This window comes from Erythrolamprus reginae, chromosome 1, assembly GCF_031021105.1.
Source record: "Erythrolamprus reginae isolate rEryReg1 chromosome 1, rEryReg1.hap1, whole genome shotgun sequence".
Classification (NCBI taxonomy): domain Eukaryota; kingdom Metazoa; phylum Chordata; class Lepidosauria; order Squamata; family Dipsadidae; genus Erythrolamprus; species Erythrolamprus reginae.
Window position 1 is genome coordinate 261,145,266 of NC_091950.1, and position 24,494 is coordinate 261,169,759.

Sequence of the window (24,494 nt, forward strand, 5' to 3'; positions counted from 1 at the left end):
TGTGAGAAGTGTAGACATATTTCTCACACCTCTAATGTTCTATTGCACTGCAGGCCTGTTAGTGAACGCCTCAGGGACTACAAGACAAAGGAGCACCTGAGGGCATAGAACAAGAAGCCATGGGTGGAAACTAGACAAGGAGAGAAGCAACTTAGAACTAAGGAGAAATTTCCTGACAGTTAGAACAACTGATAGTGGAACAGCTTGCCTCCAGAATTTGTGAATGCTCCAACACTGCAAGTTTTTAAGAAGATGTTGGATAACCATTTGTCTGAAGTAGTGTAGTGTCTCCTGCCTGAGCAGGGCGTTGGACTAGAAGACTTCCAAAGTCCCATCCAAATCTGTTATTATTATAATACCCACCCACACCCACACACACACACACAAATCCATACATCAATACTGCAGATGCAACACTCCAACCCTAAAATCATTTTTTTCCAGTTAGCATGCTACGTAAAACAGTTTTGTAGAAAAACCTATCGCTGAAATAAATTATTTTAGCAAACTTTTATTTGAGGGCTTGAATAGCAGAATTAATATTGAAAGATTTAAAATATGTTTGAATATTTAGCACGAGCTGAGAGGAAAGAATATTGGTTCAAAATCACCCTCTAGGGCCGAGCTCCTCCAAACTGCACCTGGGTAAAGATAAAAAGAGATATGAAATTCTTACATCTGTTTTCCCCCCCATCCCATCTCAAGGAAGATAGACTAAAAAACAAATTTAGGAACTGAACTTTTCACTTTAAAAAAAAAAAATGAGATGAACTAGTTTCTGTAAGACTCTTTTGGAAACATGTTTGTTGATAAGCACCTACACAATGAAGTCCACAAAATTCCTTATCAATATGGGAGAATGAACACAGATTCCTAATCACAATGATCCTAACAGTGGTCCACAGTTAATAGTATCACAAGGCAAGCTCTGTCTTTTCAAGCTTGTATGAAACAGCACTTACAAAATATCTGAGCAGAGTTTGTATTGCAACAATGCAATATATATAATTACTTCCTTGTAAGTGGGTTTTTTTGTTTTGTTTTTTTTGCTCCCGAGCCAGCAAGATTCTTCCTCCAAACTCAGAGCTGCTTATGAACCAGAAGGGGCTTTCAAAATCAGCTGTGGTTGAAGACATACTCAGTCATGTTAGGAAACAGCTGGATTTCATCTTCTGTAGGTTATGTCTTAAACTCACAGAAGAAATACTGGCACATGTTTAATGGACCTGCTACATAGTGGCCCCTTTTCGGTTTGGCATTAATAAATATTTTAATAGAGCATTAGAAAGAAAAGTAAGGTTCAAAGCTTTTAAGATGTTTTTCCAATTATCCAAAATATGAGATTCAACAATGTATGAAAAACTAAATTTATCAGACATGGACTTCTGCAAAAATAAATGGTTTTCTTCCTGTGGAAAGACACCATCAAGCCAGTTTTAAACCTGGATTGAAGAAGCACATTTATTTGTCCTATACAGCTGATCCTCGATTTACATCCATTTGTTTAGTGACGCTTCAAAGTTACAATGGCCACTGAAAAAGTTACTTCTGACCTTTTTTCACACTTATACCTGTTAAGTGGTCATTGGAATGTATTTGTGATGGTCACAGGATTCCAGAGTCACGTGATCTGCCTTTTGAGACCTTCTAATAAGCAAAGTCAATGGGGAATCTTGATTTACTTAACAACCATGTTCCTAACTTAACAACTGCAGTGATTCACTTAACAACTGAGGTAATGAAAGTCGTAAAATGGGGCAAAATTAACATAACTGTCTTGCTTAGCAACAGAAATACTGAGTTCAATTGTGATCACAAGTCAGCGACTACCAGTATTGACATAAATCAGATTTAATGCTTCTCTGTGTGATTAAAGTTCAATTTAATAACTAAGTTACTTCCTTACGTGTGGGTTTGTATAATTTTATGTTTCGGTTATGTTTTTTCTTTTATTATAAAAAGATAAAAACAGAATGTACTAGCTTATGACATGAATCCCTTGGTTCTGGTTTATCACAATCTGTACAGTCTTAGTGTGATCTGTGAACCATCCCATGCTTTACTTAAGTCAACTGACCATAATTAGTCAACTTTTGGCTCAGCATGGCATGCAAGTCCAATGATTGGATATGAAGTGTCAGCTGTGCTACTGATAACCTGAAAAATTCACTGTTAGCAGCATTTTGGAAGGCAACTGATAGAATTAAATAAAGCTAAATTAATTGTAAATATTTCTGTTCCAGATATCTAGATGTATGAAAGTTGATGTTTTCTTTTTAATAGGCTTAGTAAGCAATGACTCAACAAAAGATTTAAGAAGGAAAGGGATATGCCCTCTCCATATAATGAACTTGACAAGTAAATTATTAACTAACATAAAACCCTTCTCATTTACAATCCAGTACGGTACCAGTGCATAATGGAAATCAGTTGGCTTAAAAACTATCCATTTTCTTATCTGAGTAACAGAAGACTAGATTCTTCTTAAAAGATTCTGGATAAAAAAGGTGAAGTTTTTCAATACATTTCGAATGAGCCACAGCTGGTTTACCTTGATGTGCATTGATCTGCAGAAGATAGTAATCTGATGCAAATAGAAATCTCTCTTATTGAAATTTTGTGGGTATGTTCATTCCTGACAATTTGTAAAGATTTAAATATGTAAATTACAGTGCAAATGCATGTTAAGACTGAAACTGATTTTCATATATATTTTGAAATTAAGGGAGACTAGGATGGCACCATTTCGGCCTTGTTTATATATTAAAAAAACATATTTTTGCTGATAATGAAAATGAAGGGTCATATAGATGATCTTGCCTAAAAAAAAGTTGCACATTAAAAAAAAAGCAAAACCAGAACTGAATAGATATTACTGTATTGGTGCTCTTTTTTCCCTCACCTTCCTTCTTTTTCCAACATATACAAATGGGACAAATGTTACTTGTTTCAAAACTTAACGTTTCGCTTCTATTAAATCACCCACAATTGTTTTAACTTCCTAAGGCTGCACAATGCCATAAAGATTCCATTAAACTTAAGAATGCAAACAAGAAAAGATTATGAGGTGGATGATCGGCTACTGTTTTTCATACAAAAACTTTTTTTCCTGCCTGTTAAAACTTCCAAAATGGCATATTGATCACTTCCCACATTATATGTTCCTAGTTCTCCTGTGGCTCTTTTCTTGCATCCAAGAGCAAGAAGATCAAGCCGAAATTGCCTAGAAGAATCTCCTTTCAAAGATGTCTGTGTAGAAAGAGAACACTGCCATAGCTGAAATTACTTTATAAAAATGGGTTGTTTCCTGGTTTTTATACATAGACCCAACATACTTCTAGATTGGAAAGGGATGCAGATACGGTACAACAATTAAATTTGTTTCAGTAGCTTTTCACTGGCTGGTTTACATGAATGCCAAGAGATGGATTCTTTCCTACATGAAGTGCAGTAAGGAAGCCTTTGAACAGCTAGTCAACACTTTTAGGTGGAACACAATAATCCCCCACGGTGGTATGTGCATGCATGAACTAAAGACATTTCTGACAATGATCTCCTCTTTGCTTCTATACCCCCAAAGGAACTGTTACACACTGCTGCCTTTTCACCTCATATTATCTTCTGCTACTTCTACTGCCTTTGGAGCCCAACCATCACCACCACCCAAGACTGAAGAGCTTGTGCCAGCCCCCATTCATGCTTCAGTAAAAGCCCTACGTTGTTGGCATCACAGATAAAGGGGACAAACTGCATGCTAAGCAGCAACCCAAACACTAGGTCAGCTCTCACAATGACAGTGGACTCTCTGGCTCCCCAATTTTCTCCTTCTCGGGGAGGATTAGCACAAATGGGAGGAGGAAACCTTTAGCATCGAAGGGAGTTTTGAGCAGTTCTGTGTCAAAGGTGCCTTTTAGTCCCCCGTCCACTTCCACCTCGCCATTCTTAGCCAAGTTGAAGCTCAACATCCCAGTCCGGTTGACACAATAGATGGTGCTGCCCAATGCGGCACAGCGGAAAGGTTGGACTGGGCTGCCAGCAGGGCGAAAGGAAGCGCACTGACGCCAGTGCTTGGCCACCGTATTGTACTGGAAGACTTCCACTCCAGCGCCCTGCCCTTGTTCCCCACGGCTGCTGGTCACGTCGAAGCGGTAAATGAAGCTCTTGTAGGCCACCATGTCAGCCGAGCGGCGCCGGCTGCTGTTGTAAGGACACTCCTGCCATTCGTCCCGCTTGGGGTCGTATTTGAGAAGCCGGTAGAAGAGGGAGCCTCCAGACACATAGATCTCCCCGTTGCAAGTGGTTGCCTCGTGAGCCACAGCAAAAGCCCCCTTGGGCAGAGGGGCCACGGGGCTCCACCGATCAGACCTGGGGTCGTATTTCTCCACGGTGAAGAGGCACTCCCCACCCACAGCATAGATATACCCGTCCAGGGCCAGGAGCTTCAGCTGAGAGCGCGCCTGCCCCATGGGCTTCACCTGGCTCCAGGTATCAGTTAAGGGGTTGTAACAAAACACCTTGTCCGACAGCTTAGGCCTCTGGTCTCCAGGCCCGGTGGAGATCCCGCCTGCTAAGAAAAGGTAGTTGTAGAGGACGCACATGGCGCATCCCTTGGCGTTCGCCTCCTCGGGCAGCCGGGTGAGGACGCTCCACTCCTGCGACGCCTCCTGGTAGCTGTAGAGCAGGGCGCTGCCGTCCTCCAGGGACACCACCGAAGACGGGCTCTGCGGGCGGCTGCTCTCACGGCTCTGCGGGCGGCTGCCGAGCCGCTCGAAGGCGTCGCTCACCTCGGCCACCAGCAGGCAGGACTTGCCGGCCTCCAGGCGGCGCCGCAAAATAAGGTCCCGCTCGGCTCCGCTGAGACGGCCGTAGACGGCGGGCTCGCGCAGCACCTGTAGGTAGTGGTCGCTCATGAAGCGGAAGGCGGCTTCGCGCAGCTCGGCCAGCCGCTGCTTCTTGGCCAGGCAGAGCAGCTGGTAGCAGTTGTCGAGGCTGAGCTGGGCCCGCATGGCCTCGGCGGCGCAGTGCAGGGCGCAGGGCATCTGGAGCACGCGGGCGCCGCTCACCACTTCGGCCAGGTTGTCGTGGCGCACCTCGCCCATGCGCGCCGTATAGACGTACTCCAGCAGCAGGCGCAACGCCCCGTAGCTCACCCCCTTGAGGCGCAGGATGTCCCGCGAGGAGCGGGCGCGGAAATAGTCGCTCTTGGCCGCCAGCACCGCTTTGTGCGCCCGGATCCGATGCCCGGACACTTCGATCACCAAATCCGGCTCTTCTGCCAGCGCCTGCGGAGGGAAAGGCTGAAGGGGCGACTCGCCGATCGGATCGGGACTACCCACTGAGACCGGCGAGGGTTTGCCGCGGCTGCCGCCCTCTTCCTCTTCCTCCGACTCGGGCGTCGCGTTGTTAATGTCCCACTGGTGCTTCACCACGCGGCGGCTACTGCAGCTGCCGGACGAGGAAGAGGAAGGCGAGGCGGCGTCGAGCTCCGGATGCGGAGCCTGGCCATCGCTGCCGGGGGAGCTGAAGCAGAGCGCCGAGCTGAAGCTGCAGGGCGCCTGCAGGGGAAGTGGCACGTTCGGCCCTTCCTCGGGGACCCCGCTCGGCTCCATCGTCTGGGACCTCTCGCCGCCGTCCTCCGCAGCCTCTCCCGCCTGCGTCTGCTCCGTCTCCCCGCAGCGCTTCTTCATCTCGCCGACGCTCCCGTTCTCACCTGGGGAGAGGACACAAGACAGGGCTGAGCGATCTATCGACCCTCCCGCCGCAGCCCCGCGGCTCAGCACATCTCCACGCCTGCCCTTTGCGCTCCAGTTCCCCGCCTGGTGGACCGATCGGGAGGCGAGGGGTAGGTTGCCCCGTCGCTCCCCGCTGAACTTTTGAACTGTCAAAGGCACCCAAGTCTTCGGGCTGCCCGGTGCCGCTGTTTGACCAGGCGGGGCTTCCCTGGGTGGCAGCGTCGAGATTAAAGTTCAGGCGCGACTCTCCGTGCCAAGAAAGGCGGGCCTGAACGGTGCTGGGCCTGCCTCTCTCTCTCTCCGCCCCCTCCCTTTCCCCTTCTGATTTTCTCATATTTTCTTTACCCTTTTCATTTTTATCCATGTGTTTGCTCAGGTATCCAAATCAAAGGGAGATAACAAAAAAAGAAAGTTTCTGCTAAGCAAACGCTTGGCCTTAAATCCAACTCTTTGCCCATGATTACATCTCCATAGTAAGCACCAGATATACCCTGGCCATGGTAAGTTTAACTCTGCCCCAGCCTAGAGCAAGGGTCTCCAAATGTGTCAATTTAGAATAAGACTTGTGAACTTCAATTCCCAGAAGTCCCCCAGCCAGCTGGCAGGCTGAGGGAATTATGGGAGTTGAAGTCCCACAAGTCTTAAAGTTCCCAAGTTTGGAAACCCCGGCCCTACAGAAATGATATAGCTCTAACCTCTAGAGATCATGCAAATCTAGGCAATCTTCAAAGGGACATATAATATTATTATGCTTCGTTGAATATTATGTGCTTGTAAAATTTTAAATAATTTATTCAAAAAAGTTTAAGTGCTATGCTTTTTTGTTTGATCCGTTATAAACCAGTTGAGATTTGTTCTAGCCTCTATATATTTATCAGCCATTGGCTTTTGCAAGCCTAAATAAATAAATATATATATATTACCTGCCTAGGATATATATATCCTAGGCAGGTAAATTCATACTCGTTGCCCTTTTTGGGACACACCTGTTCATCAAAATGTGTCATTTAAAAAAAACCTGCTTTGCAGAAGATATTAAAATAAATAAGGGAGTGAGAGAAGTGAGTGAATGGCCTCTACTCCATAGAACATAACATATCAATGATCTAGATACCATAACATTTTGGGTTTTGAAAAAAAAAGTTTAAAAATACATCTGGAAATTTCAAGATCTTATAACAAAAAAAGAAGGGAATTTCAATTATTTGGCTTTGCATTTGCCATGCTGTAATCTGCCAACATCATTGCAAGGCATTACTTCTGAAAACAAAATATATTATGACAGCCTTACTTCAATATTTTTCCTCAAAAAGAAGATTTTTCTTGTGACAATGGATCAAGTTTACTGATAACAACAAAGCACAACTGCTCGTAAAAAAAAGACCTCTTTTAACTGTTCTAAGTTATGGAACAAATTCAATTCTTCTCTTGAAACCTGGGCAATGCCCTTTGACAACAAAGGCTTGGCTAAACTCTGTTAAGTTTTGGTAGCAAATCTATATTTTTAAAACAAGGAAAGGTTGATTCAGGAAATGACAAATCCATCCTTTTTAGATATGTGGTTTAAAAAGCATATCTGATCACAAAATCAGAAGTGAATTCTATGTGATAGCTTGGTGAATGAAAGGGTGCTATGAGTGTGTGCTTAAACGCTAAACCAAATCAGCTATATACGGATGGTCTTTTAACACGGTGTGGTAATTGTATTTATTATTTCAATTTATTTTCTACTGTTCCATCCATGAACTGCTTAAAGTTCAGTGTAGTTCAAATGATTTAGAAAAAGGAGATTCTCATTCCTTTTATAAATGTGGAGAGAAAAGGATCTAACAGCAACTTTTAAAAGATTTCAAAAACCCAATCACAGTAATTTTTGAACATTAAACAGAGGTTGAGTTTGTAAAAAAACAATTATGTAACTGTTTTCCAAAAAGTCAAACATCATCAAAGCATCAAATTTAGCATCAAGTCATATACAGATTTTCAGCATTATGGTAACTTGCTCTGCAATATTATAATACTGAAGATCCGTCAACCTGGTATCAGGTTTGTGCCTTTAGCCTAAAGAGGAGAAGGCTAAAGGAAGATACGATAGTTGTTTTTCTATATATGGAAAGTTGTGGATTTATTCTCCAGAGAACATAAAGGTAGGCCAAGAATCAATGGGTTCTTTAAAGTAAAAGATCTCAACTGCAAAAATCCAATGAGTTCTTTATAGCGAAAGATTCCTGAGGATAAATTTTCTGAATGTGATAACAATTAACTTATGAAACAACCTATCTCCTGAAGTTATGGGTACTCCATTACTAGAATTTTTCACACACAAAAAAAGACTCAACTATCATTTATTCAAGATGTATGAGGACTCCTATACTGAGCAAAGGAGTGAGCAAGAAAGATACCCAAGTTTCCTTCGCACTCTATGATTTTAAGACCCTGATTAAATATTCCTCCTCAGGGAAGACTTCTAAAGATACAACACCTATGTTTTACCAATGAAATTATAGGAATTGCAAATAGAAAAATAATTTAGTGAGACTTGGCAATAGCATATTTATTTAAAAGGATTTACTTTGAGGTTAATCCCACAAAAACCTATTCACACTTAAAATCCCACTGCTTTTAACACAGCTTGCTCACTAATGGGCATAGGTTGCTGCCTTCGGCCACTTAAATTTGTCAATCAATGGCAGTTCAAATGATAGGGTTTTCTTACAGTATTTTTGCTTATATTACCTGAATTTCTTGTGATGGATGGCATCCTTTGTATTCCTTCTTCAAAGGGTTTGAGAATCTGATCTTTTTTGTTATGATGGTTTTATTTGACTGTCAGTGGTTTCAGATATAAGCATTCCAAAATTATTTCAGTGGAATAAATTAGCTGCAATATTGTATATTTTTTCAGAACTTTTTGTTGTGACTGTGACTGAATACTTCATTCAGCTTCAAAGAGGTCTTCTGTTTATTAGGAGGCCATTGGCTATCTTCACCACCTATATAATTAAAAAAGAAAGTTTTAATGATCATTATTTTCAGAATGAAACAAGTACTGCAATACAAGTTTTGTCTGGAATAATTCCCATAGGGGAAGTTTTTATTATAGTTATATTCCTTTTAATAGTGGGGTTTGAATACCATAAACTAAACAGATTTTTTTCTCTCTCTCCAGAGTTCCTTTGACCTGATGTAAGTCCCCAAATGGCAGTTCATTATCCTGGTTTTTTTTTTACCGGAATGAGAGATTATAACATTTCTGTCCACTAATTAGGAAAATCCACCTAGGTATAACAACATACAATTAAATTAGTGCAGGAAATAATGATCCAGGGTGCAAATTTAAGTATTTACCCACATCAAAAGATGTATCCAGCCCATTTAATGTAATGAAGATGAAAAACAAGTTCACTATGCAGAGTATCTGAAATGAAAATCACTCCCTGGATCTCAGGATAAAATTACAAGACTCAATACACATAACTGGCAAATTACCTGACTTGCTAAAACTAATCTGACAAAAGTAGCTTGAGAAAAAGTTCACCCCAACATACATTGCTGTTGATCAATCACTAAGTCAAGTCTGATTCTTTGCAACACCATGCACACACACACACACTGTCTTCCTCTGCCATCCCCTTCTCCTTTTGCCTTAAATCTTTCCCAACATCAGGATCTTTCCCAAGGAGTTTTCTGACCTCATTAGGTGGCCAAAGTATTTGAGCTTCAGCTTCAATATCTGTCCTTCTAAAGAATATTGAGAAAAGTAATAGTTAAGAAGCTTGCCCTAAATCAGGTTTATTAACCAGTGACCATATCAGCATTCTTCTCCCCCATATTGTGGTATAGATCTTATAATTTCCAGCTAATTGTATTTACCACCGCCCCCCATAACCTAATCATGTGGTGCAAGATATCTTGTCTCCGAAACTGCAATTATTTTGATATTAAGATATTATCTAAAAGTAAATTTTAAAAGCTGGTGCTAAACTATCAATGGTATTCCAAGCGCATATATTGGCATTTTTTGCCATAATGGATTACATTTCTGAATATTTCAAAGTGTGATAGTTAACACTTAATTCTAATTACTTCCTTGAACATCAAGTTAGTGCTGATGCTTATTAACCAGATAGATTTTTCCAGGACACTCTACTTCAACCCTATCCTTCAAGTCTTCCAATCATGAACTCCTTTTACTAGAGTAACCTAATAACTTTATAGTTACAATCACCAATTTCATTTGTGATTTAAATTTCCTCACAAAAGTTTCTTAGAAATGGTGCAAAACATGCAGCATGATATTTCACATTATTGTACAAGTTTCTTTTTTAACTTCTAAAAGCCTTGAAAATAGATTTGAAAATAGATTGCACATAAGGGAAAACGTTGTGAAAAGGTGGAGGAAGGTGCAGTGGATATGTTAGCTGCCTTGAGTTTTTTGTAAAAATAATAAAGGTGGGATACAAACAAACAACCAAGATTACTAAAGACTAAACTTGTCTCTACCTTATCGTGTCCATCATAATACCCATATATTAAATAAAATTTCTCTTGGCAGCCTTCACAAATGACATTAAATTTCTCGAATGCATGCATGCATAAATATATACATACATATCCCTAGCATACTGTTAGCCTCAGACATTATTTTTATTGACTACATGCTTCTGATTATCACATAAGTTCAAAAGTCTTTTTTTCCAGAAATAAAACTGTTTTAACACCCAGTTGCTTGGGGGATTACCAAGGGAAGTTGAGGAGATACAAATTATAACATAATCACCACTTTATCTGATATACAGTATTTCTTCTTAATCAGTTGTAATTGGGCTTTAGTTTATCTGGATAACTTTTAGCTACATCTGTGTGCATATCTATCTATCTATCTATCTATCTATCTATCTATCTATCTATCTATTTTCATCATCTGTCTACCCATCCATCCATCTATCCATCTTTATTATCTATCACAGGAGTGTCAAACTCAAAGCGGGGTTAAGGTTAGATCTGGCCCATGAGGCTGCCCTGAAAACAGTGAAGGAATGGCCCGTGGTACCTCTGCCAGTGAAAACAAAGCTCTGTTTTTGGCCGTGACAGGCTCCTGCAGCCCTTTGCCAGCAAAAATGGAACTCAGTGGGGTGCATGCAACTTTCCCACTACATTTTCACTGGCAGAAGACTGCATAAGGTCGTTACAGCCAAAAGCAGGGCCCTCATTCTCATCCAAGAAACCAAACCTCTTCAAAACAAAAAACAAGAAAGTCCAGGTGCCTCCTGTAAAAGCACCCTTGGGACAACCCTGACCTAGATGACAGAATCTTTACAGACTTCAGAGAAGCCATCCTCCTTACCCATTTATTAATGTTTTTCATTGTCTCATATAATGACACTCTTTCTCTGTGGTTGTGTGAGTGAGGGGGGGGGAGAGGGAGGGAGGGAGGGAGGAAGAACCTAAATGTCTACAGAAATGGAATGCCTAGAAAAGCCCTCATTTTGTAGAACCTGTCTAGGATATCAAAGGAAACAGTTAGCATTCCATAAAATTACTTACAAGACGCCAGGGATGTCTTAATTGACTCAAGAGGGTAGTTAAATTGGATCTGTGTGGTGCTAAATCTAATCTCTGGGTTAATTCCCTTGGTCAGTTAATTCAATGTTAGAGTTTACACAACTCACATATTCCACGGCCCAATTAAGTGATGCAAACAAAGCCATTATGTTAAAAGTTCATTTCAAGAGATCTCTACATAATTGGGAGCACATTCTAGAATTAAACATCTTACAGTTCTGATACCAACCCAAACATAAATGCTTAAGTATCTAACTGAAATGAATGTACTTTAAAATACTATTATTTGACTACATTAGTCCTAAAATATTTTCACCAAATTAGCATAAAGTGAAAAATAGATTTCTTTTAAAACAAAATGAAATCCTATATCAAAGCAAGGATTTTCTTCCCTGTGAAATGTAATATTTAAATATGGAAAGGGTAGTTACTGCATTTTTCAGAGTATAAGATGCACTGGAATATAAGACGCACCTTAGTTTGGGGGTGGGGGGAAGCAAGAATAAAGGAATTCTGCCTTTGCCTACCACCATCAGGATCAGTGGTGTCTTCACTTCCACTCGGATTTTGATAACAAGCAACAAGTATCTACTTGAAACAAACCTTTTTGCCCTATATTAACTGGAGTGAGTGGGTCGGGGATAATTTTCATGGGGACAGAAGAGGGACTTTGCACTGAAGGCTCCACTCTTGCGATGACCTGTCTTCCTACCTATAGCCATAGGCGTTGAAAGCCTGCCATCTCATAAACACAGTGAGCAGCCCAGGGAAGTATGGAGGTTGTGACTCGGTGGCGAAGCAGGCACTGTGCAGGAGGTGTAAGGTAAGACAGTTAGCCGCTCTGAGGCTGGCCGGCTTCTGCTCCTAGCCCAAGAGGAAAGAGAAGGTGAGTCTGCGTAGGAGGAGGGCGCGCAGTTCTGAATGTGCAACAGGGACCGGGGAGGAAAGCATTTTCAGATGGCAGCACTGGCTAGAACCAGCCACTGCCTGGAATGCAATGCACTATTTTTGACCTCTGCACACCACATTTTTGAAATTGGGAAGGAGATTGTAGGTCTGCTGCCTAAAAATGCTTTCCTCCCCATTACAAAAATGTGCATACAGAGGCCAAAAAAGTGCATCGTATTTCAGACAGCAGCCAGTTTCAGCCAGCGCTGCCACCTGAAAATGCTTGCCTTCTAGTTTCCCACATATTGCAGAACAGCATGACCTCCTCCTCCTCCGCAGACTTCTCTTTCCACCTGGCCAAATCCACCGCCTAAATCACGCTGTTCCAGTGGACAGGGATTGGTGAAAACAAGCTTCATGTTTTGGGTCTCAGCAGCACTTGGAACCAGCAGAAAACCACTGCCCTGCATTTTCATGAGGCTATGCAAATTGCCAGTAGGCAATGGGCCAATAGGCAGTGGTGGCTGGAAAGGAAGGACGTTTTGCTTTCAGGGCTCCCGCTCAGCTTGGCTCCCGGACACAGAGAGGGCTTAGGCAGTGGCGGTAGCTCCTCACGTTGCTTTTTCACTGAAGCCGCTGGGCAGATTCCCTCCCCCGACTATCCCAAAGAGTTTGGTTCTTCGGGCTGCACCCTGATCCTCCTCCCAGTAATCTCAGTAATCTATACCATCTTTCTCAGCCTTGTCTCTGAGGTACCTCTCGTTTGCTGAAGGAGGAGGAAGAGGGCAGCATAAAGCCCAGAACGAGCTTCACCTTTTCGGTCTCCACACGCTGGGAGATAAGTGGTGGTAGCAGTTAGTTTTCATGGGGGTGCATGGCTCTGTGAATTGCATCAGGGAATTGGGGAAGAAAACACCTGAAAATCAGTCTCCATGTGGAAATGAGGATCCCCACTGTCTGGAACCACCCAAAAAATGAAATGCATGGAACGGGAGGGGGGGCTACACTCAAAGTATAAGATGCACCCAGTTTTTTGACCCTCTTTTTGGGAGTAAAAAGGTGCATCATATACTCCCAAAAACATGGTAGTTTAACTTCTGTCAAAAACTCAATTTTACAGCAATTTTGCCTCAACCACAGAATTCATCTTAGATTATATTATTATAGCTATTCTCAAAGTGCTTATTAAAACTTTCTCATGATCCATCATTAGTCATAGCATACTCCCAGAGTGCGTAAAATAAGTATAATTACTTTAGCTGGTAAGGAATTTTTTTTGACAATCGCTACAACCACAGCAACAATAACAAAAGCTTCCAACCACACATTTCACCGATTAGGACCACACATGTGTAAGTACATTGTTTTTTTTTAAATATACAAGAATAAGTTTACACTGTAACTATAACATTAGCAATGGGTTCAGGACCTTAAAAATGATGCTATAATGGAACCTACAGATTTGAGGTTAAGGTTGATTTGTTAAAAAAGTATATTTAGGGTATATTGGCATCACTAAAGAATGCATTTTTAAGGATGGAAATAAGTTTTATTTCTGCTGAAGATGTAAGAAATTTGATGCTTACTGACCCACACAATATAGTCATGTGATCATTTAAAAATGTTTTGGCATTGTATATTAATATATGTTAGTAGATTTATGGCAAAATCTTTAAATATTAAAGAGGTTAACATAAGCTTTAATAAAATATCAAATCTTTGGAATTTGAATTGTTTATCAGCAATTATAGTTGTATTGAGCATGAGTTTGGCAAAAAGAATTACAGTAATAAAAATTGGAAAAAATGATATTACAGTATACCAAATACCAAGGAAAGCCTGTTAGAAATGTGTGATTTGTTGTAAAAAAGCAATATTTTCTATCAATAAAATACAGTATATGTTATTACAACAGAGGTTGGGTGAAATTTTATCGTATCTGCATAGTAGTGAATTCATTGGTAACCTAGTCAGTATCAATAAGTATAAAATATAGGGTACATTTTTCCTTCTTAATTTGCATCTTTAGTTTGTATTTGAATTGTTTTCAGTTTCTTTTTTTAATAAGATTAATGTTTCTTTAGAAAAAAGGAAGCACAGTGGTACCTCTACTTACAAACCTATTTCGTTCTGTGACCAGGTTCTTAAGTAGAAAAGTTTGTAAGAGTTTTCCCATAGGAATCAATGTAAAAGCAAATAATGCATGCTATTGGGGGAACCACAGGGAGGGTGGAGGCCCTGTTTCCTCCCAGGAGATTCCTAGAGAGGCCCCACAGAGGCTTCTCCCCACCTCCTCCAGCCCTGTTTCCTCCCAGGAAGAGGGAGAGGCCCCACGGAGGCTTCTCCCTGCCTTTTCCGGTTACAGTCTTGGAGGCTCGGGTTTGTAAGTGGAAAATGGTTCTTGAGAAGGGGCAAAAAAATCTTGAACACCCGGTTCTTATCTAGAAAAGTTTGTAAGTAGGGGTGTTCTTAGATAGAGGTATCACTGTACAGTGTAATTATGATATTTAATGCAAAGCCAATGTCTGGTTAAAAGCTTCTTGACTCAAACTGTTGTCTTATCAAGTCTTTTATACATGACCATAATGTCACTATATCAATTGTTTTATGAGATTGGAATTTAATACAACTGTTGCTATATCTATACTCAGCTACATTATTCTCCCATTCCAAGCTGTCTCCCAAACCTAGATGGATGGATCATTTGTGACTGGTCAGTACAATAGGCAATCTGGTTTGCTAACAATAGACAACTAGCACTAGCCTAAAGCTGAACATATTTCCTCCCACATTACAAAGGGTTAAATATAGCAGAATAAAACTCTTCATTGCTTGAAGTCTACCAGTTGTCAAAATAAGACTGGTGGAAAATTTGTCCCTTTCAACTCTACAATTCTGCCTGGGGCAACAGAATGAGCAGGTCTGACAATGAGAACAAGAGGAATAAAGAAATTTATTTTTATTTTTTGCTAAGACTCTTCATAATTGTACATCTTCAAACATAGAAGAGTTTAGGTAGATCTGGCTAGAGAGAGAGAAAATCTACACGTAAAAAGGGAAAAATGGTACTCAATGGAAAGGTCATCCCCTTCTACAGCTTTTTAAAAAGGAACCAGGAATCTGGATCAGGGCAATCAGTTAGTGATTTTTTTTTTTTAGATCACAGGTAGGGAACAATGGCCTTTTTATGTCTTGTGGGCTTCAACTCCCAGAATTCCTGAGCCAGCCACAAGTCCAGAAGTCATAAAGGGGCCAACCATCATAACCCACTTCTGTTTTAGTATGCATTCAGAGATAAAGCTGTTGAGCCCAGCTATCTTGGTCCAAGATATAGTTTGGACCCATCAATACCGGGAACAGCAATAACACACAAGTGTGCCTTTCTTCTTCCTAACAAACACAATGCAAAGTAGGTCTCTTCTCCAACCAACTCACCACCACTCAGGTGACAACCTCTTACTGACCAGCCAATTGGTGAAACTTTTGTGAATGCAGTACTAATCTCCTGGTTATTTTGTAATATTACCATATTAAAACCATGTGAGGAGACAGATTTCTTACTGAGTTGCACCAGAATGCACATAAGGAAATTTTTATCAGGCGTCCTCCAGTATAAAATGAGAAGTACAGAGATAATCATGATTGAATGAGGATTCTATCTAATTCTCTCTCTACATGCCTTTTTTTTTCATTTACTTTTCAAGGACAAAAGATTAAAACGTCGTGGATTTAGCCTCAATAATTCAAGTTAAACGCCTATGCCTACTCCTTAGAATTGCTTATAATTATAGATATGCAAAGGAGCATACTTCTTAAGCAAGATCTTGGATCAGCATGGACTACAAAAAAACATACACAAAACTGTTGTGGTTGGCTCTGGCCCTGCTCCTGCCCCAAGGACTGTGGATGTGGGGGAGACATCCACATGCTGCAGGCCTGTCCCCCCCCCCACCCCCGTGGAGTCTGCTGATGAAGGCTCCTCTGACCAAGAAGACATGAGTGAAGGAGAGGAGGAGAGTGTGGCAGACAGATCAGAAGGAGATCAATTATCTAGCTCCTCCTTGGATTCAGAACAAGAGTTAATGATACAGCCACGCATGCGTAGAGCGATGCATAAGCAGCAACAACTGAGAGATTATTATCAAAGAAAATGAGGCCACCTGTAGTTGGGTGGGGTTGTGGTAATTAGTGAGGCTGCTATAAATAGCAGCCTGTGGGTTTGGCCATTGTGGAGGATTATCTGATCCTTGTGTTTCATGCCTGCTTTGCTGACTTTGATCTTTGTGTGCTGATTTTCCCCCGCTTTGAAACTAAACCAGAGCAAAGTGTGTTTCACTTTGTGAAAGAATAAGGACTGTGAATTGCCTCACAGCTGCAAGCTAAGTACGTATCACAGAACTGATAAGGGACTTGTACAAATTACCAATTTGTTTGGAGACAAGTGCTCTTTGCTATACAAAAAGAGTGCTTCGTTTATTTGCATTTTTCGGTATAAAGAACATTGATTTGAATTTTCAAACGTGTGTGTGTGTGTGTGAAATTGTATCTGTGCATTTTTGGGAGGATTCTAACAGAGAGCTTGACAAAACACAAAACCATAAGAAAAATAATTCTTAACCTTTGGGCACAAACCTATCAGAAACAAGTAAGCAGTAATAGCCTTCACCCATATGATCTATACTGAAAAATTGCCCAACTGCAAAATAACACCGCAAGGGGAAAAATCCACTAGTTCAATTCCAGGTTGGAGCAAAGAATTTTGTAATTTATTTGGGTGAATTCAAAGGAAAGTTACTGATGGGACAATAGAAAGGTGGTCTAAATTAGATAGCAGAAATTTATTAATATGTGGTCAATTGGGGTTAGTTGACTAATAACCTCAACCTCTCTGTCTTTATGTACACTAGCTTGCCAATCAGAGTTGGTGGGACTGTTGTTTTCTCATTAAGCTGTTGTTTACTGCTTGTTTGTCTGGTGTTAATTCTGGTGTTAATCCATGCTTATCTGATTGTTGATAAGGAGATATTTTAGTCATTTTCTTTCCTTTGTCGCTTTTTTATAGTAACTTTGGAATAGTATGTTCTCTATGTGCTTACTTTGTGTGACTGCCAAGCTTCTAAGAATTTATTTATTATTATTTATTAATTGGATTTCTATGCCACCCATCTCTGAGGACTCAGAGCGGCTCACAACAATTCCCTAGCATTTTTGGATTTAGCTTGGTCTAGGGGGCTCAAAGTTTCCCAGTTAAAACGGTAGGCCCATGTGTTGCGAGATGAATTAATTTACACTAAATTCTCTGACTGTTAATTGGTGTTCATGGATGAATTCTTCTGCCTGTCTGTCTACAGATTATTAAGAATTCTCATTCTCAAAACAAGTGAGTCCTGGTTTGTTGTTTCCTTTTTAGGCTACTGGAACTTCTGGTGTACTTTTTTGAGGGCTCTGGTCAGTTTTTCTTTTTATTAATTTACAACTGAGCCCAACATTTTTGTTGCTAAGTGAGATGGTTATTAAGTGAATTTTGCCCCATTTTACAACCTCTCTTGCCACAATTGTTAAGTAAGTCACTGCAGTTGTTACATTAGTAATAGAATTGTTAAGTGAATCTGGTTCCTCATTAACTTTGCTTGTCAGAAGATCATAAAAGGTGATCCGATCACTTAACTCCCAGAACAATGCAACCATCATAACTATGAATCAATTGTCAATAATCTCAATTTTGATCACATGACCATGGGGATTTTTCATAAGTGTGAAAAATGGTCATCAGTCACTTTTTCAGTGTCACTGCAATTTTTGTAGTTCAAGGACTACCCAATGCAGGGATGTTAATAAAAAGAAACTACCTGAGGAATTTATCCATCCCCTGGTGATGCCATAATATTGTAATAGTTTATTTATTTATTTGTTTGTTTGTTTGTTTGTTTGTTTGCTTGCTTGCTTGTTTGTTTGTTTATTTGCTTGCTTGCTTGTTTGCTTTATTCATTCATTCATTCATTCATTCATTCATTCATTCATTCATTCATTCATTCATTCATTCATTCATTTATTTAGTCCAATACACGATAATACACAATGAAGGTAATAGAGGACACCTTCAAGGAAATAGAATTAGAGAAAGAATAGAAGAGAGAATGTAGGATAAAATAAATCAATGAGAGAATAGAAGAAAGATATAGGAATAGAAGAGAAGATATATGGGATATAGGAGAGACAATAGGACAGGAGTTGGAAGGCACTCTAGTACATTTATACACGCCCCTTACTGACCTCTTAGGAATCTGGAGAGGTCAACCATGGACAGTCTAAGGGTAAAATGTTGGGGGTTAGGGGATGATACTACGGAGTCCGATAATGAGTTCCACACTTCAACAACTCGATTACTAAAGGCGTATTTTTTACAGACAAGTTTGAAGCGGTTAATATTGAGCTTGAAACTATTAAGTGCTCTTGTGTTGTTGTGGTTGAAGCTGAAGTAGTCATTGACAGGCAGGATGTTGCAGCATATAATCTTGTGGGCAATATACATATATATATAATATAGTCTGTTATTCTTTTTTTCTGAATTGTTTCTGACATATGGCAGTGTTATCCTTTTCATAGTTTGAACTGATTGTGCTGTCATGAGCTGAGTAGTCAGGCACCTTTTGGTAAACTTGCAAAGGTATTGATTTTATTGGAAGATGTTGTATAAGGTGATCTGTTTCTTTTTTTCTGGTGGGTTGCCATATTTATGCTCTTCTAAATAATGTTTTTACATAGCTCCTCTTGTAGGAGATTGGATTATTACTTTGGTAATGGAGTTCCTGGTTAGTGTGAGTCATTTTTAAATAGTCTTGTGTTTCTAATTTGCCGCTAATTTGCATGATGCAACCAGCGCTGTAGAAGTCCTGTCTACAAAGGATATTGTTTAGCTTTGCAATTTAACTGCAGGACCAGAAGAGAGCACAGGAGATTATGGGACTGGGCAGGGAGCCATCTGTTCCCTGCCCTGGGTCCTTCAGGATGAGGTTGCTATGCTTATGCTGTGCAGTCACTTAACCTTTTACAGGAGATCATGAGTTCATTTTTCCATTTGTAACCCTCCCATGTTTTCCCAGTGCTTATCTTTTTCTATTCCATAAAAAAAAAGAACCTCTGGAATAGCTGCAAAATGTATTTTGATTTTGTGTTGCTGGGATTGCTCCGTCTGGAGGTATCCCCATGGCCAACATAATCAAAGTCTCTGCATGTCTTTGTGTGGTAATTTGGGGCAGTAAGGGACAGCAGGATGGATCTTTGACTCTTTCCAAGATGCTGGACTGATGCACCCCCAATCCCCTCCCCCAGTCCATCCCAAAAGTTTTGCATCCAAAGTAATTCCATGCTCAGAATTATGTTCATGTTGACTTTAAGGAGTCTCCCCTGTGATTAAACAGGGCAAGAACTGCCACCTAAGCATTTAGCACAAGAACTCATTCTTTTGTTCAGAGTGAAAAAAATGTGAATAGAACAATGGGAGTCTGAATTTGGCTTTAGTAGTACCAGCTCATGTTAACATTGTTATCTGCAATCTGAGATAGGCATGCTCTTTAGCACACTTTAGTATGATACAGGTAGGCTTCAACCTACGACCACAATTAAGCTAAATATTTCAATTGCTAAGTAAGACAGTTGTTAAATGAGTTTTGCCCCATTTTACGACCTTTCTTGCTACTGTTGTTAAGTAAATCTCAGAGGATAATCAGAACTGCGGAAAAAGCAATTGCTGCCAACCTGCCTTCCATTGAGGACCTATATACTGCACGAGTCAAAAAGAGGGTGGTGAAAATATTTACTGACCCCTCACATCCTGGACACAAATTGTTTCAACTCCTACCCTCAAAGCGTCGCTACAGAGCACTGCACACCAAGACAACTAGACACAAGAACAGTTTTTTCCCGAATGCCCTCACTCTACTAAACAAATAATTCCCTCAACACTGTCAAACTTTTTACTAAGTCTGCACTTTTATTTCTACTATTTTTTTCTCATCATTCCTCCCACTTATGACTGTCTGACGGCAATATGTTGCTTGTATCCTAAGATTTGTATTCATATTGACTGTTTCTTCATTGCTTATTTGACCCCTATGACAATCATTAAGTGTTGTACCACATGATTCTTGACAAATGTATCTTTTTCTTTTATGTGCAGTGAGAGCATATGCACCAAGACAAATTCCTTGGGTGTACAATCACACTTGTCCAATACATAATTCTATTCTATTCTATTCTATTCTATACTATGCTATTCAATTCTATTATCAGTTATTAAGTTAGTAACGGGTTATTAAATGAACCTTGCCTCCCCATTGACTTTGCTTGATATATAAAGTGGCAAAAGATGATTACATGACCTCTGGGACCCTGCAATGGTCATAAATATGAGTCGATTGCCAACTGACTGAATTTTGATCACATGACCATGGAGATGCTGGAATTGTCATGTTTAAAAATGGTCATAAGTCACTTTTTTCAGTGCCTTGCAACTTCAAACATTCATTAAGTGAACTGTTGTAAGTTGAAGATAACCTGTACTCCTTGTTAAATTTAGCAGCCCACGATAAGGTAATCATAACTAGATCATTGAGCTACAGCACGAAAAAACCCCATCATGAAATATTTGTGTTTAAGGTGTGTGCAAAAACTACAGAATTTTGCTTCAAAACATTTCAGGCATAACATTTTGTGTGGTGTATGAAATGGATCATTTTGAGGATCCTGAAAGTGTTTTGTGCTCAAATTAGCCTCTCAGAGGAGATATGACAGTAAAATCACCAAGAGGTTGGGTCAATTTCTAATTTTGAGGCTTGCTTTTTAATCTTCTCAGGGATCCTATCACCCATCTCCTCCCACAAATGGCTTAAGGCTGTAACGTTTTTGCTAGTATCCTTACAATTTATATTGACTGGTTCCTAATATGATTTGATTGCTTATTTTCACCTGGACTATCATTAAGTGTTGTACCTTATGATTCTTGACCAACGTATCTTTTCTTTATGTACACTGAGAGCATGTGCACCAAGATGAATTCCTTTTGTGTCCACACTTGGCTAATAAAATGCTATTCCATTCTATTCTATATGTAAAATCAGCACAATAAGCCTAAAGTATTTATTTTCCCTCTTATTTTGCATATTAAAAAAAGCACCAAGTAATTTTTTGAAGATGCTACTTATGAGGGCTTCAAGAGACCCATCACTCATGACAGATGGAGATACGTTTCTCTCCCACCCAACCCCAACAACCCCAAAATACATGACAATCTCAGTTCCTTCAGTGTATCTCGAAAATGGAAAATAATCTCCTGTATGTGATTGCGGCCTATTTCCATCTTGCAAGTTTCTTAGTAAGAAGGTAGAAGGAAGCAGAGGGTTGCTAAATAAAATTCTCTAAGGTCATGTTGTACTTATGCTAGATTGGATCTATGCAACATTTCCTATGGTACATTAATATATCTCCTGACAGTTCAGCTTGCCCTGGAGACACCACACAGCTAGTTCAAATGAAAGGTTAATGTGAAGCCAGAGACAATTAGAGGGGGAAAGTCAAACTAAAAACTATGTTTGCTATCAGAAAGATTAGAGCCATTCCTGCTCTTGGTGGGAAAAAGGAAGCAAAGAAATGTTGAAAGAGAATTTTTCCATGCTGGTTAACTTTCTGGATTTCTCCTTCAGTTCTTTAAGGAGGTTCTTTAAGGAGAAAGCATCTTTATTCTATGTGACACAGCAAATAACTCATAAAGCATATCATGGGCAGGGTTTCTCAAGAAAAATAATCCCAATGTAAAATCTCAAAGGAGAATTGTGCAGGGGAGTTAGAGATGGGAACAACTGTTCCCTAAAATAAGTATGTTTTAGAATGGTCCATTGATTCAGAGATAATCTAATGCCTTCACACTGCAGCAAATGTGTGAACATCAGTTTTACTAGCCTTTTTGAGTCTGGTGTCTTCGATCCAGATGTGCTGCAATGATGAATCCCAGAATTCCTCTTTAAAATTCTAGGAGACGTCATCTTCAAAGATTTAACCAACTGTTGGTAAGGACTAAGTTGAGCATCTTCAGCCAGCCATTTGCAGAAATGTATATACAGATAAATTGGAAGCTTAGAATCTTATTCTTGGGAGGGAAAAATCTCCTAAATATAATTAGTGTTACTTCTGAGTAGATATCAGGATGATCATATAATTATAAATGCTTCAGCTTGGCCAGATGGTAACCTATTTTTGTCAAACACCAATTCATCTACTCTTCCCTCCCCCCATTTTAGAAGGAGACTGAGATGCTGGGACCCATAGGTTATCCTAAAATTTAGAAATTAGGCATGTTTGCTGTTGTTTGTTAATGGACCCTTAGGGTTTCGCCTGAGTTTAAGGGTTGTAATTGCTCAGTGAGGAGCAGGAATAGGTCTTAATTTGGAGGGCAGCTGCATCTACATCTCGAGTAGTGAAGCTTTACCAAACCAACCTGCCTTCCAAGCCTATCTTTAGTTCCCCTGAATTCAATTGTACCATTTATTTTGATATGGCCAAAGTAACAGAATTCAAATTGGAAAGAAGAGATGGGAGATTGTAAAACAGCTGTTTTCATCCAGCAATGTTTTGGCCTTTGGTAAGAATTGCTAAGTGCCATGATTCAAAGCAGTGGTGGTTGTGTAAGGTTTGGTGAGTGGGTGGGGACAAAGAGTGAAGGGTTAAAACAATTGTTATGGGGGGGGGAATTAAGACAAATCTTATGACAGTAGGTGCTTTTACGCAGCAGTCTAACACAGACCACCAAGCAAAATCTAAAAGGAAATGGAAATTCAAGCATCCCAAGGAAAATGACAGGAAAGTTCTCTGCCTATTTGAAGGGTTTGGAGAGGGGGGGGGGGGAAGGGAGAGAGGGGAAGGGAGAGCGAGAAGCGGAGAGGAGGATGAATGCCCAGTGCGGGTGACTGAGAGCATGCTCAGTGCAGCTGCGATCTTACCGTCCAGGCGGCGAAATGGATTAGTGCAAGGGGGTGGGGAAGTCAGGAATCAAGGGGGATGTGGCTCGATTAAAAAAGAGATTTCCCCCGGCCGTCCCTGGCTGACTGGCTGGCTAACTCGCTAGCTCTCACCTGCCCGGCTTCCAGGCAGCAATTCCGAACGGCGCATTTGCCAGGGACGAGACAAGGCTTAGGGGTTCCTCCTCAGGAGGATCCAGTTCGTGCAAAGCGCCAGTCTCTCCGCAAGCCCCAGTAAGCAAGACCCTTCCAGCTAAAAGTCCAGGATCGATCCCAACGCAACGGGTGCCGGGGAAGAAGCAAGCCGGCAAAGCTCCGAAGCTTCCCCGCTTGCTTTGGTTTGGGATACGGTCGCGGGGCCCTGCGGGGAAGCTGCGTAAAAGCACAAGCCATAACGCTGCGGTTCTGTACCTAGCTCGAGGTACGGAACCGCAGCGTTATGGCTCGGTCTCGAGCCAAACCCCGGCGCGCAGAATACGGAACCGTAGCTCGGTCTCTGTCCGCCCGCCGCGGGAGAAGTTGCGGAGAGCGCCTCCTCACCTTGGTCCGGCCTGTCAGGCGGGCGTCCCTTCCTCCACTCGCAGAAGACGGCCCTCCCGTCCGGCTGCAACCCTCTCTAGTCAACGCCAGACTGAGGCGCCGCCGCCGCCCCCTCCGCTTGAGCGCAAAACCGCGCCGTTGCCGCCTTCAAGGCAGCGCGGGGAGAGATGCGCCGCCTGACCGCCCATGGCGACGCAGCTTCGCCGCCGCTGAGGGGAAAACCTCCCCGGTTTAAACGTTCAGCCGGCCTCTCTTGAGTTCCCACCCCCCCGGCCACGCTTCGGGGGAGGAGAGGAGAGTTGCCGCGCCGTCTCCGGCTCGCCCGGATCTCCCGGAGAAAATCCGCGGGCTGGTGGCTCCCGCGCGCCGCCGCGCCTGTGTGTGAATGATGCAGGAGCGGGGGCCGCAGCGCGCGCACGCCCCACGAAAGGAGGCGAGCCGCGCGTGCGGGTGGAGACTCGATGGAGGCTTAGGCGGGGTGTGTGAAGGAGCTCGCCTCCTACCAAGCTGCCCTCAGAGAAGAAAGTCCTTTGTTGGGAGAACTAGCTGCTTCTTCCCTGCCGCCGTCGGCGCCCGAGCATCGTCCTGGCCGCCCGCCCTTGAGCCTTTTGTTTATCCTCAGGCTGGACCACGCCTTGGCGCCGCCCTGGCAAGAGTAGCTTGCGCGACTCAATCCTAACCTGTAGAGTCACTGGCTCCCCCCCCCCCCCCCTTGAGATTACTATAGAATTGTAGTTGATGTTACCTAAGTTGAGTA

General features: G+C 41.5%; 1 protein-coding gene across 1 annotated transcript; it reads right to left on the reverse strand.

Annotated features, from left to right (window-relative positions):
• Window positions 1–495: 495 nt before the first annotated feature.
• KBTBD11 (kelch repeat and BTB domain containing 11) lies at window positions 496–23,861 on the reverse strand. Its single transcript, XM_070732893.1, has 4 exons — window positions 23,738–23,861; window positions 8,469–8,725; window positions 3,790–5,710; window positions 496–641 (listed from the first exon to the last, which is right to left on the reverse strand). Exons 2-4 carry the CDS (start codon window positions 8,491–8,493, stop codon window positions 608–610), a joined length of 1,980 nt encoding a protein of 659 aa, XP_070588994.1. The 5' UTR covers window positions 8,494–8,725; window positions 23,738–23,861; the 3' UTR covers window positions 496–607.
• Between the last annotated feature and the right edge of the window lie 633 nt (window positions 23,862–24,494).